We start from the raw sequence: 16,080 nt of genomic DNA on the forward strand, positions 1-16,080 counted from the left end.
TAGCTATGGCAGTCAGACAAGAAGAAATAAAAGGCATCTAAATTGGAAAGGAAGAAGTGAAACCGTCATTATTTGCAGATGGCATGGTACTGTATATGGAGAACCCCAAGGATTCCACCAAAAAACAACTAGAAATGATAAATGAATTCCGTAAAGTAGCAGGGTACAAAATAAATATTCAGAAACCAGTTGTATTTTGTACTCCAATAATGAACTATCAGAAAGGGAGGCTAAGAAAACAATTCCATTTACAACTGCATTAAAAAAAAAATCATAAGAATAAATTTAACCAAGGAGGTAAAAGACCTGTATTCAAAAAACTGGAAGACACTAAAGAAAGAAAATGAAGAAGATACAAAATAAGGGAAGCATACACCATGCTCTTGGATAGGAAGAATTAACATCATTAGCCTACGGCCATACCACCCTGAACACTCCCCATCTTGTCTGATCTCGGAAGCTAAGCAGGGCCGGGCCATTAGTACTTGGATGCACGAATTAACATCATTAACATGTGCACACTACCCAAAGCAATCCGCAGTTTCAATGCCATTCCTATCAAAATACCAATAGCTTATTTCACATAATTAAAACAAATAATCTAAAAATGTGTATGGAACCACAAAAGACCCCCCAAATAACCATAGCTACCTCGAGAAAAAAAAGAACAAAGTTGGATGTGTCAGGCTATTTGATACCAAACTATACTATAAGGCCACAGTAATCAAAACCGCATGGTACTGGCATAAAAACAGATGTGTAGATCAATGGGACAGAACAGAGGGCCCAGTAATAAACCCACACCTATATGGTCAATTGACATTTGATAAAGAAGGCAAGACAGTCTATTAAATAAATGATGCTGGAAAAATTGGATAAATACATGCAAAAAAATGAAACTAAACCAACTTTTTACACCATCTACAGAAATAAACTCAATATTAATTAAATACTTAAACCTAAGACTCGAAACCATAAAACTTTTAGAACACATAGGCAGTGAAATCTCTAACATTTCTCTTCGCAATATTTTTTATATCTCAAGTGAGGGAAACAAAAGAACTTTAGCAAACTAACAAAACAGAACTATAGCAAACTAAAAAGTTTTTGCATAGCAAGGGAAACCATCAATAAAATATTTTAAAAAAACAACCCACTGAAAGGATGAAGATATTCACCAATGATATATCCGATAAGGAGTTACATCCAAAATTTGTAAAGAACTAACAAACTCGACATCAAAAAAACAAACAGTCCAGTTAAAAAATGGTCAGAGGATTTGAACAGACGCTTCTCCAAAGAGGACATACAGATGGCCAATAGACATATGAAAAGATGCCCAATGTCACTAATCATCAGAGAAGTGCCAATTAAACCCACAAGATACCACCTCACATTTGTCAGAATAGCTATCGTCAATGCATCAGCAAACAACAAGCATCGGGGAGGATGTGGAGAAAAGGGAACCCTTGTGCACTGTTGGTGGGAATGCAAACTGGTGCAACCACTACAGAAAACAGTGTGGAGATTCCTCAAAAAGTTAAAAATTAAACTGTCTTATTACCCAGTGATTCCACTTCTGGGTATATTATTTGAAGAAACCCAAAACACTAATTCAAAAGAACACAAGCACCCCAACGTTCACTGCAGCGTTACTTAAAACAACCAAGATATGAAGGCAACCCAAGTGCCCTGCAATAGAAGAGTGGATGAAAAGGGGCGGCACATATATACAATGGAGTATTACTCAGCCATAAAAAAGAATGAAATCTTATACCCTTTGCCAACAGTACGGGTGGACCTGAAGGGTATTATGCTAAGTGAGATAGGTCAGTCAGAGAAACGCAAATAGCATAGGATTTAACTTATAAGTGGAATCTAAAGAACAAAATAAGGGAACAAACTAAAGTGAAACAAACTCATAGATACAGAGAACAGACTGATTGTTGCCAGAGGAGCAGGGGTTGGGGACCTGCGTGAAAAAGGAGTAAAGACAAAACAGTTAAGTGGATATAAAGTATGGCGCAGGGAATACGGTCCATATTTTTGGTTCTCAGGATGGCGCTCAATCCACAGAGCCACACCAGCCAGGGCTTACAGTCAGTATTTTAGAAACTATGTACAGTGCCAGGTATTCAGGAGAACACTCTCAAAAAGTACACAACCATCTAACCATTATGCTGTACCCCTCTGAAACTAATACAGAATAACACTGAATGTAAACTGTAACTGAAAAATGAAATTTAAGAAGCACCAAAATAGAATCTTAAGAAAAAGATTCAGAGTACAATCATGTTCATTTAAGTGCTAAAATGGTTTTTATCCATTAATCTCTAAGACAATATAAATGTTAATCAATTGTGCAAGTATTGTATATGCAATTTTGATTTTTAAAATTTGTGTATTGATGATTATACTTTTATATAATCAATCAAATGGGCAATAATATTCAACAGGACATATACAAACAGATATATGCTGAAACCAAACATAGCTTACAAAGTAAAAGACAGGAGAAGCATTCCCTTACATCTGGGAGGAAAATGATATCCACCATTATAACTATTATTCGGTATTATTCTGAATTAAAATCCACTCAATAGAGCAGAAAGAGAAAAAAGAAAAGGTATAAAAATTGCAAAGAGAAAGGTAAAACTTTACTTATTTGCAGGTGATCTCATCTTTCTGAAAAATATAAAAGAACAAAATCTCATATTTTATCAAGTCTAAAACATGAGTATAAGACATCATTATTTTATGCACCAATAACAAATTTTAAAATATTGCCAATTAATTATAAGATAGCATCAATTTAAGAATGTATACCAATTTCAGAAATGTTCTGATGTATATCTTATCAGAGCAAATCAAAGATTTCAGCCTGGTGCAGTCTGCAGTCTGCCAGCTATAAGAGCAATGTACAAATCCAACAGCTACCCTGTAAGTAGCAATAACCAATTTTAAAATGTGATAAAAAAAGATCCCATTCACTATAACAATAAGTGGAAATAAACCTAACAAGGAATGTAGGCATTTGTAAGTATTCCTATGTCAGGAATCCTTACATGCAGAAAATTATAAAATTCAACTGAAGTGACGGAAAAAGGACACGACTACATTGGCAGGCCGACTGCACACTGGGAAGATGTCATTTCTCCCCTAAGTGATCTATGAACTCAACGTAATACCAGTCAAATCCGGACATCACTTTTCATGGAAGTTGACGAGCTCATTTTAAATTCCTCTGAAAATAAGCAATCGCCATCAGCAAAATTTTGAAAAAGAAGAACAAAGAGGAGTTACCTAATGAAATATTAAAATATGTAAGAAAAAATGTTGATTTGACTACAAAATTAAAATTTTGTATCAGAAAAGACATCACAAGCAAATTTCACAAAGAAGATGACTAAGGAAAAATACCTGTAGTATATGTACACCAAAAAACGATTAAGATCCAGAATATATAACGAACTTCTATGCATCCATAAACAAAAGACACAGACTCCCGCAGGGAGACGGCAAAGGATAGATATATCACAGAAGAGGAAATAAACATGGCTAAGGAACACTCTAGGAATCAGGGAGATGCAATATAAAACAGTAAATTACCGTATTTCCCCTGAGAGACCGGAAAAAATTTTAAATTTCATTATATAAAGTATTTCGCAAGGATATAGGGAACTGTAAATTGATGATCACTGCTAGTCCAAACGTAATTGTATGCCCATTGTCAAGGGCAAGAGGGCAGTGTAAATGCGCACACCACATAAGCTAGCAATTCCACTTGTTGGAATAACAAGAATTCATTACCTATGTAAAAAGATACATATATATCTAATGCGCATGTGCATATGCATCTACGTCCCTCCCTCCCTCCCTAATATTAAAATGAAAATTAGAAGTAGGGCTCTAACTTCTAGCTCTGCAGGAATTTACTGTGGGTAGCCCCAATGCCATGATGTGGGAAAAGGAAATTTCACTTTTCCACCCTCCTCTAAGGAAGAATACTTGAGCCTCCAAGCTAAGGAAGCATCTTGGTTGCGATTCACTTGTCCTAGTTCAAGTACACCTATTGTGGACTAGGTTTTAAATCCTAATTTGCCCCTGTTATACTCCAGACAATTCCAAAGAATAGAACACCTTGCAATGAACATTTTAAGACACATACCAGCAAGAACCTTCTTTGCCACTGAAGGTTGTCTTGTTTCCTGTGGAAATATCTTCTTTGTTACGAAGGGTATCCTCTCGCCCTTTGGAAATGTACTTTGCCATCTCTCTAAAGACCGTTGGCTGCCAATTGGAAATCTGCTCCTAATTTCAGTGAAACTTTTCTTCACCTTTTTTGGTGACAATTTCTTTTCCAGTAGGGACTCCAAAGCCTGCCATAAAACAGTCAATTATTCTCTTAGTTTATCTCTCAGTGATTTAAAAAGTCTGACTTTTAATCATAAAATGAGGACTCCAGAGAAATGTGTTATTAAAGGGCTGTCTCTAAAGATTAAAGAAATGTTGTTTAACTTAATTTTAAAACTTTATTACTTAGGACATCAAATTCTGCACGTTCTTTCACATGTTAAGCTTGCTAAGCCCAATAGCAAAAAGATAAAGAACATGAGTACTTAAAGGCATCCAAATTCTAAAATTAAGGATTATCATTTTAGAAACTAACCATAGTTTTCAGAATATAATCCTATATGCTTTAAAGGCATTTTAATTCTCGATAAAAACCTCATAAACTCAAATAATATTTTAAGTGGACAAACAGACTGTATGTAATATACATTTTCATAAACTAAAGGAAACCCTGTGTGTCCAGTGGCGTTTGTCACCCATGCCCCGCCGCGGAGGGAGATCTGGGCTCCCCCTTTTCTACGAGAGGCACAGCCTCTAGTGGTGCATCCACTCACTCGCTACCAGGCAGTAAGGGCCTGGCCTCCATCCACTCAGTACAAACTGAGGAAATCTGAACATAGCCAGGGAGATTTAGTTCAGATGACAGCAAGAAAAAATAAGCTGGGGGATGGTGCAGTACCTCAACAAGAAAAGAATAAGTTGGCTGCACTATTGAATACTTTCAAAGGCAGGAGAGATAAACATTATGTTTAAGAAACATTATGTTAAGGTGCTTACTCCTGCTCAAAATTTGGGGACTCGATAACCTCTTAAGATGCTTTCTAGGATTAGAAAGATATACCCTCTAAATGAAGTCATTTTGACCAATGAATGTTTCTTATGGATACATTTAAAAAGCATCATGACTTCACGTGCTGTGTAAAGGTCTGCATTTGACAGTAACATTCCTGATAGAGAGTTCTATACACGTGAATGTAACCACAGCATTCACAAATGTATTTGCTGCCAAATGGAACTGTACAGGTAGAAGGGGCCGTACAGACCACCGAAGGCTAGTTAATGGTAAAACTGGTACGCCAATTAGTTCCTGATTGCCCCCACTACAGCGCCTCTCCTCTGCAGCCAGCAGCTCACCGCGTCTCACCAACAGCGGCACGGGAGTCAGAAGACAGGAATTTGAGTCCCAGCTCTCAAGAGAAGTAATTGTGTCAGGTCTCTGACCTTTGCTTTTTAAAAATTTTATCTGTAAAACAGTAGTAATAAACCGACTGCAAATCACAGCACTGTAGTAGATAAAATGGCAAAATTACGTGGTAGTACTCTGCGAACTCCGGAGAACTATTAAGCTTTAAAGCCATATTGTCCCTGTTGTCTTTGTCACCGATGAAACAAAGGACACTATTTATTCCTGACGAGTACATGCCAGTTGTGATTCCCAGAAGTCTCTAGCCATATCACAAGACTTCAGGCTCTGCTTCCCTAGATATTAAAATGTCTCCTTTCCAAACCTCTCTCTAGATTACACACTGATATTCTAATGAAGGCACTAATATAAGAGTGCTTTACTGTTTTCTTTTTCTATGTTCATAAATTCCCTATTAACTGGCATGGTCAGGAAATGGAAAATTCTTTTTAATTAATGGACCTGGTTAAGAGTTGTTATATGTTCTAGACTCAAGCCTACAATTCTCAAAGAAGTGAAATACAGTTTTATAGACTACATTATAAAAACAATAAAGTAAAAATGAAGTCCCTTTTCTGCCTTTGGCAAAGCTTTAATTTACTAGATGTAGCAGCTTTGTCTTGATTTTCCATAAATTTCAATGAGACTTGGAGGTGGTAAACATTACCTCCCTGTTTAGGAACAACGCACTTCTGACAAAAATAAGAGTCAACTTCATACCTCAATTTGATGCAGGATATTTATAACCACATCAGCGACAGAAGAGTCGGCATCCAGCTTGGCGGAACAGAGTGAAAGTTGGCGAATAAGACTGCCCAGTTCCTTGTACTGAGCAGGAACAGGGTGCTCCCCTCGGTCAGTAAACAGAGAGACAAACATCTGTAGGGCCCGGATGGCTCCTCGATGGGCAGCTGCCAGCCTGGACATTGCCCATGACTGACAATAAACGAAATGTGGCGAGTTATTTCAATATTCAGTACTTCCTGACATTAACCCCATCCTTCAGAATGCTGACAGTCTCTCTTCTGTCTACACTGAACTATTTCCATTGTGAAAACTTTTGCAGTTAAGGGAATTATACAGTGTAAAGATTTTCTAATGGTAAAGTCTTTTCCTTCCTATTTTCATTTTCTTACACTAGCAGCAGCAACAACAAAAACCTATTTTCAGAATTTCAAAGACAACCCCCAATTCAGAGTATTTAAGGTGCTCATGCCCTTGCTAATAGGTTTCTACAAGCACTGAAAATAGTACTAGTGCAAAGAACACACATGATACTAACACTGGAAATCTAACTTATAAATAATAAGTATTAATCATAACTAAGTTGCATCATACCTTCTTAGTATGTTTAATTTTATGTGGACTCAATTTATCCAATTCTTCCTGGATTTCTTTAACCTGTTTTATAGAGGAAAAAATGAAAACTACTGATCTTTTTCATAGAAGAGGACACAGCTTGTCTTATCCAAATTTAACCATTATTAATTCAAGCAACTTGAAAATGAGACAAGGCTCTTCAGTCCTGCGCCTTCAAAATAGTTACTGGTTTCCGGTTCAAGGTGGTGACTAGAGCACAGGGTTTACCCTCCATCCCAAGGTCCCCAGTGTAATGGGAACTAAACACGAAGGAATGAGGGGGGAGGGGATTAGAAAGTCAGGAGGGCCAGACCATAAAGTCTTCAGTACCATACTGAAAGATTTAGCTTCCACCCTCTGTGTGACAGAGTGCCACTGAAGTCTTTTAAGCAGAGGTCCGTCGGGGTAAGATTTGTGTTTTAAAATAATCTCTATAGCAGCAATATAGAGTAAGGACCGAAATAGAACCCAAAAACAATACGGAACAAAATCTCAGACATTTTCTTTACAATCAAAAAGACCAGAAATGAATTAAAGATGCATTAATGAGTAAGGCCTTAAAGGTAAAACATTTTTTAAAAATCCTCCCATGAACAATGTAAATGCCCATTTATCAGCCACTACATGTGTCCTCAAAGACCCTGAAGATGGTCTTCGTTCTTTACTATTCAATAAAGGTGATCAAATTACTTATTATTACTAAGTTTCGAGTACATTATAAACATGAGACAGATGGGAAACTAAAAATGGCCCCTTTCTTCTAAGATGTGATTCAGAACTGGGGACAAAGGGTTTTGGGGACTAACCCCCTTGACTTTGTCTACAAAAATATGTGCTGTATCAGCATTTTTTTCCTTGGGGAAAGGACACATGGTTTTTAGTAGATTCTTAAGAGGCTATGACACCAAACAGTCAAATACCACTATTTAAGGAGTTTGGCTTTATGTACATAATACACAAACACACATAAAGGCAAATGACAAAAACGAAAAGATTTGCCCATGTGTTCAGGAAATTTAGCTTCACAAGTACGTGAGAGTTCACAGAGGATGCCGTGGTGCTAATATTTCTGAAACAAAAGGAAAATGCATTCCCTTAGAAGGTCACACACAAGGCTGAGCACCCACTCCTCCCCGCTTGTGCACCTGCTGCTGGAGGACGTAGAGCATTCGGGCAGAACGAACAGCTTGCTCCTGCCTCCTGACCCGGATCCGCCGTTCTTCATCTGGGTCCAAGGCTTCTTCTGTTTTATCTGAAATTGTTTTCCCCCAAGTGGATTATAAACCAAATATAAAAACTTACAAAAATTACAATTACTCAAAGAGATAATCAAGTTGAAGAGCTCTATTTCAGGAAGAAAAATGAGGCTGTCCTAACAACAGATGTCATTTTTCATTAGCCAAGAAATCAGAAATAAGGGGCCCGTGGACGGACTCAGCAGGTCCATGAGGACATTCACTAGGCCAGGCTCCCCTCTGCGTGGGAGTTTCCTGATCCAAACGCCACTGGACATGTACTCCGCTGTGAAGCACCCCTTACTATTCTAAGATTCTTTATATTGAATCAAAAGCTGAAATGCTTTCCATTTTTTTCAAAAACTCTTTATTGGCCAACTTTCATCTTTAACAAGATTTTTTTCACACTTTCTTTTCTGGAATACAAGAGAGAAATCCTTTCTCCAACACATGAAGAGTACATGAATGAATGCCTAAAGGCTTCATGTGTTTGTCAGGAAGGACACCCTCGTACACAATGGTGTTCCCCATTTGCAAAAGGTTAGTTCAAAGAAACTGTGTCTAGAACACGGCCTGAGACTGTGCAACCCATCCATTCTGTCGAGCTGGTGGTTTGCAAGCACGCTTATGCAAACCTCCATTAAGCCAGTCAGTTAAAAGCAGTGCAGTTTATAAATTCAAATTTTTTAGTATTTGCTCACTAAAAAGTCAACTAATGACTTAAAATCAAGGCGGTGTGGACAGTCTCAGAGGAGCCTACAAGTCAAACTGTTTCTTTCCTTGTTGGCCTGCACAGCGTGGGGAGGCTCTGGACTCATGTCCTTATATATCGGTGGTAACTGGCTCGGGTGGGGTTTTTAGCTGCTCATGTTAGAGATGATTCTTTTGTCTTTTTTACTGAATTTATTGGGGTAACATTGGTTAATAAAATTATACAGGTTTCAGGTGTACAATTCTATAGTACATCATCTGTAGGTTACATTGTGTGTTCACCACCCCAAGTCAAGTCTCCTTCCGTCACCATTTACTTCCCCTGCAGATGATTCTGATGTGATCAGTGTGCAGAGCAGCACTTGGGAAGCACAAGCAGGCGTTTTAGGACTACTGCAAGGGTGAGCTGCAGGTAGGGGCCATCGCAGACTGCTACCAGTCCACAACAAGCTAAGTGCAGAAGTCAAAAGTGTGCATTTACAAGTTTTTATAGCAAAGTGCCACTGTCGTGACATTTTTATTATAGTTTTGATTTGTGATTGACATTTTTAACAGCGGCGGGGGGCGGGGGCGGGATCCAGTCCTTCCCCAGAGTTTGAAAAGCTCTGCCCCAAGGGTCCCCGCATTAAGCCACATCATCAGAGCTGTGGGCCGCTGGGCTTCTTTCCCCTGGGAGCACGGCTTCTACCAAAGTATGCCATGGGGACATGCCACAGACAGACACTGAGCAATGGTAGAAGAAACAAACCTTAACACTCCCATTATCTTGACATACAGATGTTTTTAGTTCATCATATGATACAACATACTCTTTAGGAAGACACACATGAGAAATTTTTCTCTAGCCTCAATATGTGCAATAATTATTTTCCTTACACAATTGTTTTTTCTGTTTTGGACTGTGTAAATTTTGCAACTACCATACTTTCCTCGTTGGCTGGCTGCTAGGAAGCTCAGAAGCCAATTTGTAACCCATCCCTAATATATCTTATTTTTCCTTTCCTTATTTTTTCCTGTGCCCTAATATCCTCATTTGTGTGTTTGTTCTATCTTATTCAGCCACTGGTATTTTTGTAAGGCACCTTAAATTCTTTATATAAAGAATATATGCATATGTAAACTAATTTTTAAATGCCAAAGATCATCATAGACCATGCACTATCCTAGCACAATATGTGTGATCAACTCCATGCTCCCTGCAGTCTGATCTGGGCTCAAATCCCCTACCCATTAGCTATGGTTACCCTAAATCGTCCATGTGGGATCAATGCTCTACTCCCCAGCAAAACACAAGGCTTGGAGAATACTGAAGATCTGCAGAAAACAGTACATGGTGATTATACAACCTGCTCTCTACCCTGTGGTCAGATATTTTACATATATACTCACCACTTTCCTTGTCACTGCTATGTACCCATCTAAACACTGCCTAAATTAAAACTGGTTTAATCTACAATGTACATATACAATGCTCTTTTTTGAACAAATTAAAAATAATTTTGTCTGAAGAACTCCTGGGTAAAGAAGCAAAACTTTGTGGGATAATTTTCACTCCGGTGCCAGAAGACCTAAGGTTCAGAGAGCAGGGACCCCAAGCCCTAGGCTGGGCCCTTGGTCAGTCGATCACCAAGCACAGCTTGCAGGAAAGGAGCTGTGCCGTGGGAAGCACAAGCAGGCGTTGAACTGGTGCTGCATAAGCGCGCTTGCAAACCGCCAACTGGACAGAATGGATGGGTCGCACAGCCTCATGCCATGTTCCAGACACAGTTTCTTTGAACTAACATTTTGAAAATGTGGAACACCATTGTGGCTCCCCGGAAGGAGGGGCCAGGGCAGGAAAACTCTTCAGAAAAAAAGACACTGGGCAAACTCCAAGCCCACCTGTCTGGTCGTGAGTGCCCGCTCTAGCGACAGAAGGAGGGAGTGGACTGTGATGGGGGCGGGGGCCCCGAAGGAATGAGTGTACGTGAACTCTCCCACTCTCACCAAGTTTTCTCACCTTCTTTAGTTACTTCTTCAATTTTATGGATACAACTGCTCAATATTTTCTGGAGTCGCTGAACTTCTAGCAGGCTTTTGCGGTCACCTGTCCTGGCATGTGGCTGAGGGCCTGGATCATGGGTGGGTGGCGAATTTGGCACGGTCAGCTCTGACTGTCCTGGATGGGACGTGTATATGTACACCTTGGCTCCTAAGCTGGAAGTGTCTGCTTTGGGGGGCTGATGGCTGGAATGAAAAACTTCTTGATTCTTCAATTCCTTCCTTTCCACCCTAAGATCAGATATTGTATGCTTGGTGTATCCATGTTTCTGAGAGACCTGGGGCTGATTTCTGAGGTGATGTTGTTTTACATGTTCTTCAAATTGTCTTCGTTTCATGTCTCTTTTGGCCAGGTGGACAGCGTGGCTAAGTCTCTCTTCTGATATGACAGAAAATGAAACAGAACTGCATTGGTCAGGACCATCTCTGAAATCCAAGTCTTTCCAATGGCCTGACTCACCGTGCAAGTGCTTCAGTTTTTCAATTTTAATTGCATGTGGAGAAGAAAACCGGATTGCCAAGTTGCTTGAATGTGTAGGAACATTCTTATTAAACTGCAGCTGGTTCTTTCAAAAAATAAATAAATAAAAGTAAGCACTCATTAGAGAAATAACATTTTATATAGTTGGTATATGTCTATAATCAAGTTTCTAAAAATTTACCCACACGGTTATTAGTGCTAAAAGGTATCTTTGTTTTGTACTGACAGAATCAGCCGCTGTCATACACCCTGAACTCATCACCCAGAGCTCTGGCTCTATCCTATAGCCGCGCAGACCTGTGGTATAAGCCTGCTGCTTAATAACAGCGTACTGGGATCCTCCTCTAAACATCAACCCGACAAGCTTCAAGTGACAACCAGTAAGTTTCTCAACTCTCCAGTTATGGGCTTCTGTCCTGTTTCAAAATACCAGGTCCTGGCAAGGGACCCATACAATCCATTACCGGCGTGCCCCGAGACAGCTCCCCGACACGCCGCATAGCCACGTAGGACCGAAGCCCTTTGATGGCGCCTCTCCAGGCCCTCCCTCCTCAGACTGTCATCTGGTAGCTGAACCACATCTTTTATTCCACACCTAAGTTCATCTTGCTCTCAACAGTCCTCTTACACCTTCTTGTGGAGGCGGAAGTTTTTGCCAGTTTTAATGATAATAAATACAAGTTTTGTTCTGGTTTTTCAGTTAACATAGTCATGTTTCCATATTCCCACAGTTTTCATTATTTTTCATGGTTGCATTGCCAAAACCCAATTAACTTAACTATAACTTCATTATTAAACATTTAGATTATTTCAGCTTTTCCATGCATTTGATTTTTTTTTCTCTTTTCTGACTATTTCCTTAGGATAAATGATCTATTCTGGGATTACGAGGTCAAAGGCAACTCTATATGACTCTATAGTTCTGGACCTGTCAACAACAAATTCAATAAAGCTTGTGCTGTGGTGCCTTGTCTCTTGGGGGTGGCCTCCCCAACTTTCACAATTAAGTGTGTTTACATAATCATGTATGTGAGGAGTCAGTTTAAAAATAAATTCAAGACAGTATTTTTTTTAAAAAAGCAGTTATAAACCTTATTAAAAGTTATGAGAGAGAAAAATAAATTGGTTACCATCTGAATGGAGAGTACACGTATTGATAAACAGTGCTTGAAACCTGTAGCCTTAATATGGAGAAAGTCTTTCCCCCAAAGTAAAAACAACCCAATGTACCTGGAAAATTTAATGTAAGTACTAGGAAAAAAATACAGGTGAATTCCTCTTTGACCTGGCTGTAGGGAAGGACTTTCTAACTCAAAATCCGTATGCAATAAAAGAGTGACAAAATTTTATTACATGAAAATAAAAATTTTAAAAACAACTTCTACCTGTTTTTTATGGTTAAAAAATACCATAAACAAAGTCAAAGAACTAATATTTGTAAATACAGAGGGCTCCCTAAATATAAGGAAATCTTAAATACTAAGGTCTAAAAAAAAAAAAAATCAAAATGCAACTGAAAATGGGAAAAACTTTTGAACAGACAACTTACTAAAATTACAATAAAAATGGCCCTTAAACATATAAAAATTGGTCAATCTCATAATACAAATTAAGAAAATACTGAAATAGCAACAGATTAGTAAAAAATTTAAAAGGTATGACAACACATACTATTGGCAAGGCCATGAAAAACCAGACACTCTCACAGACTGCAAGGAGGGATGCAAATTGGTACGCTCCTTGCGGGGGGGTTTGGCAATATCTGACAAAATTGCACGTGTGTTTACTTTTTGACCTAGCAGTGTCACTTACAGCAATTTACCCTGAAGAGACACCCCCAACACATATGTGCAAAGGATTTCTCACTACTGTATTGTCTGTAAACTGCAATGTATTGGAATCAACCTAAATGCCCATGTAGGAGAATGGCTGAAATAATTATGCTATACCCACACAAAAGAGTACTATAGAAAGGTGATAAAGAATGAGGAAGATCTCTATGAACTGATGTGGAGGGACGTCTCACATAGTTCAGTGAAAAGAGCAAAGTGTAAAAGAGCACCTGTGATATCTTCAAAAAAGGGAGGAAATATTTCATGAGAAAATATACACGCATCTGATCATTTGTACAAAAAGAAAAAAGGCAAAGAAAAATCAGAGACTATTAAGATTAGAATATGGGTAGGAACCGGGTGGAAATGAGACAGGCCAGGAAGCCAGGACAAGTGGAACAGGGAAACTGAGACAGAGAGCTGAACAAACTGGCAATTTACAGCCAGATACAGAAGGTCACCTCCCTGGAGGTAACATCTAGGCCTCAGCTGTATTTTAGCTCCAGGCCCAGAAAAGCAGCAAAACCAAGTGCATGACACCATGACCAATTGCAGCGACTAAAGATCCCCAGCCCTGTCGCTGCCCAGTCAGTGGAGACCACCACATTAAAAGAGCACACCTGGAAAACTGACGCATGTTCTGCTGAAAGCCTCCCCTGGAACCTCCCCTCCAGCTCCTACCTGCAAGAGAGATAAACCCCCAGGACAAAGACCCAGGTGTGTGAGCACTCTCCCTCTGGGGAGCAGCTGGCCCCATTCCCGTCCTCCCTCTTTCCCTCTCTTCGTCCCCCACAGGCACGCACCTCCTCAACTCTAAGGGTCCCCACAAGTCTCGAAATCAAGCGAGCAATAGGCAGCGGCAGCTCAATCCAGGCTGACCCCGACCCCGTCCCCAAGGCCCCGTCCTCCACTTCCCGGTGCGCTAAGGCCGCCCAGCCCAGGCTCTCCTGCTGCTGCTTCTATGCTGAGCCCTCCCTTGCTTCACTGTCCCCAGGGTTCATCATGTACTCTCACCGTCACCCAGACGCATGCTGTGAAATCCTTCCTCCATGGAGTCAGGAACCCACACACTGCAGCTGGCCTCGGGCAGACCCGCTCAGGGCCAGGCCCCTTTCCAGTCACAGCAAGGAAAGAGGGGATGCAGGGGAAACTACGCGTCTCTGAGTATAATTTTTTGTACAGGTAAAATGGACTCATGTTAAGGTTTCGCATATATTAGAGAGGTAGGAAGGAAGGGAGAGAAGAAAGGAGGGAAGGTGGGAGGGAATAAATAAAACTAATAAGGATGAAGGAAAGCCCTAAAAATGAATACTAACCAATGAGACAAAATGAGTTTCCAATGAATGACATAACCGCACTAAAAAATGAGGGATAAAAAAAATACCCCAATTAATTTTTGAATATAGCATTTGGACTATATGACCTCAGACTAAAATAAAAAGTACTCTAAAAATACCAAAACTTTCAATTTGTAGGTTTCTCTTTTTGCAGAGGCATGGATTACACTTCTGAAATATTTTTGTACATTCTAGGATTAAGCAAATAAGTAAATATATTGTGGATAACTGGAATGAGGGTTCATGTTGTTGAGTAAGGCAGTTACAAATATGGAGAGTGTTGAACTGGAATTGGAGATATCTGTGTGAACTCATAGGTTTTAATGCAGATAGACAAGCAGGTAGATACATAGAAAGGGGGGGAATGGAGAAAGAGAGAGAGAAGGGAAAGGAGAGGGAGGGCTACGGATGTGAGTGTAGACATGAATGCATGCATGCACGGACACACAAGTATATATACATCTATTTCTCAGTTATGGCTCCTGAGAGGGCCTAGAAACAATGACACCTGAGCATCAGTGAGCGTATCTACTGCTCAGATACTGATTTCTAAATTCCATTCTCCATCAATGGGACAAATGCACTTTAAATAAATGGCTGATTCCAGGGCTGGAAGAGTGAAAAAATATGCTAAGCCTGAACTATCATCTTTTCATACCAAAAAGTGGAGAAAGATTGATGAAAACATGTGAAAGGGACACTAGAGTCAGCTTGAAGTGGCTCTCATAGGCCTAATCGGAGACCATCTGAACATCAAAACATATATGTGAACCTAAAAATTCATCATAATAGTAAAAGATTATGAACTATTGAATAAAGACTGAGTCTGCTCCAGTAGGAAGGAAAGAAGGAAAAGAGGAAAGAAGGAAGGAAGGAAGGGAGGGCGGGAAGGAGGGAGGGAGGAAAGGAAGAATGGAGGAAGGGATGAAAGGAAGGGGGGGAATCGGTGAACATTTGCCAACAATCATAATAAAAAATTGATTCAAGCGAAAGTCACCAATGAATGGTAAAACTAATGGATGGAAGTTTGAGGCAGGGGGTGCGGTAAAAGGATGTTAACAAAGCCTCAAAGACAGATACTTCCAACTGCGAAAAGTAAATGAGGAACCTCACACTGGAAATTTGTCGGACACCACCTGGACCGAACGGTTCAAGGTGGCAGTGCCATCAACGGCACTAAATCCGCAGCGCGCACCTCCCGGTACTGCGCGCTGAGAACTCAGCGCCACTTCAGCGATGTTCCTGCCGTCAGTGTGAGACCTGAATTGAATTAGGAGAAAATGCTAGACAAACCCAAATTGAGAGAAAATCCTCAAACAACTGGCCTGTATTTTTCAAAAATGTAAATGTCACAAAGTACACGGACAGACTCAGAAATTGTTCAGATGAAATTAAAGAAACATGACAACTAATGCAAATGATGATCTTGGATTTTCTTTTGCTATAGAGGACATTATTATGACAACTAACAAAATTTCAGGAAGGTCAGTATTATTTCAATGTTAAATTCCTGAATTTTACTGCTGTACTGATTATTTAAGAGAAGACC

At 39.7% G+C, this 16,080-nt stretch overlaps 1 protein-coding gene across 1 annotated transcript in view; it reads right to left on the minus strand.

Annotated features, from left to right (window-relative positions):
• The window catches only part of KIAA0753 (KIAA0753 ortholog), a 58,615-nt gene that overhangs the window by 39,754 nt on the left and 2,781 nt on the right, over positions 1–16,080 (minus strand). The window contains exons 3-7 of the mRNA XM_054575853.1: positions 10,841–11,447; positions 8,041–8,147; positions 6,875–6,937; positions 6,257–6,472; positions 4,169–4,379 (exon numbers count right to left, since the gene is read on the minus strand). Coding sequence (XP_054431828.1) covers positions 4,169–4,379; positions 6,257–6,472; positions 6,875–6,937; positions 8,041–8,147; positions 10,841–11,447 — 1,204 coding nt within the window. The remainder of the gene's footprint in view (positions 1–4,168; positions 4,380–6,256; positions 6,473–6,874; positions 6,938–8,040; positions 8,148–10,840; positions 11,448–16,080) is intronic.

Source organism: Pteronotus mesoamericanus, unplaced genomic scaffold (assembly GCF_021234165.1).
Source record: "Pteronotus mesoamericanus isolate MK-2021 breed Mesoamerican mustached bat unplaced genomic scaffold, CSHL_Meso_final contig_317, whole genome shotgun sequence".
In the NCBI taxonomy this organism is placed as follows: Eukaryota; Metazoa; Chordata; class Mammalia; order Chiroptera; family Mormoopidae; genus Pteronotus; species Pteronotus mesoamericanus.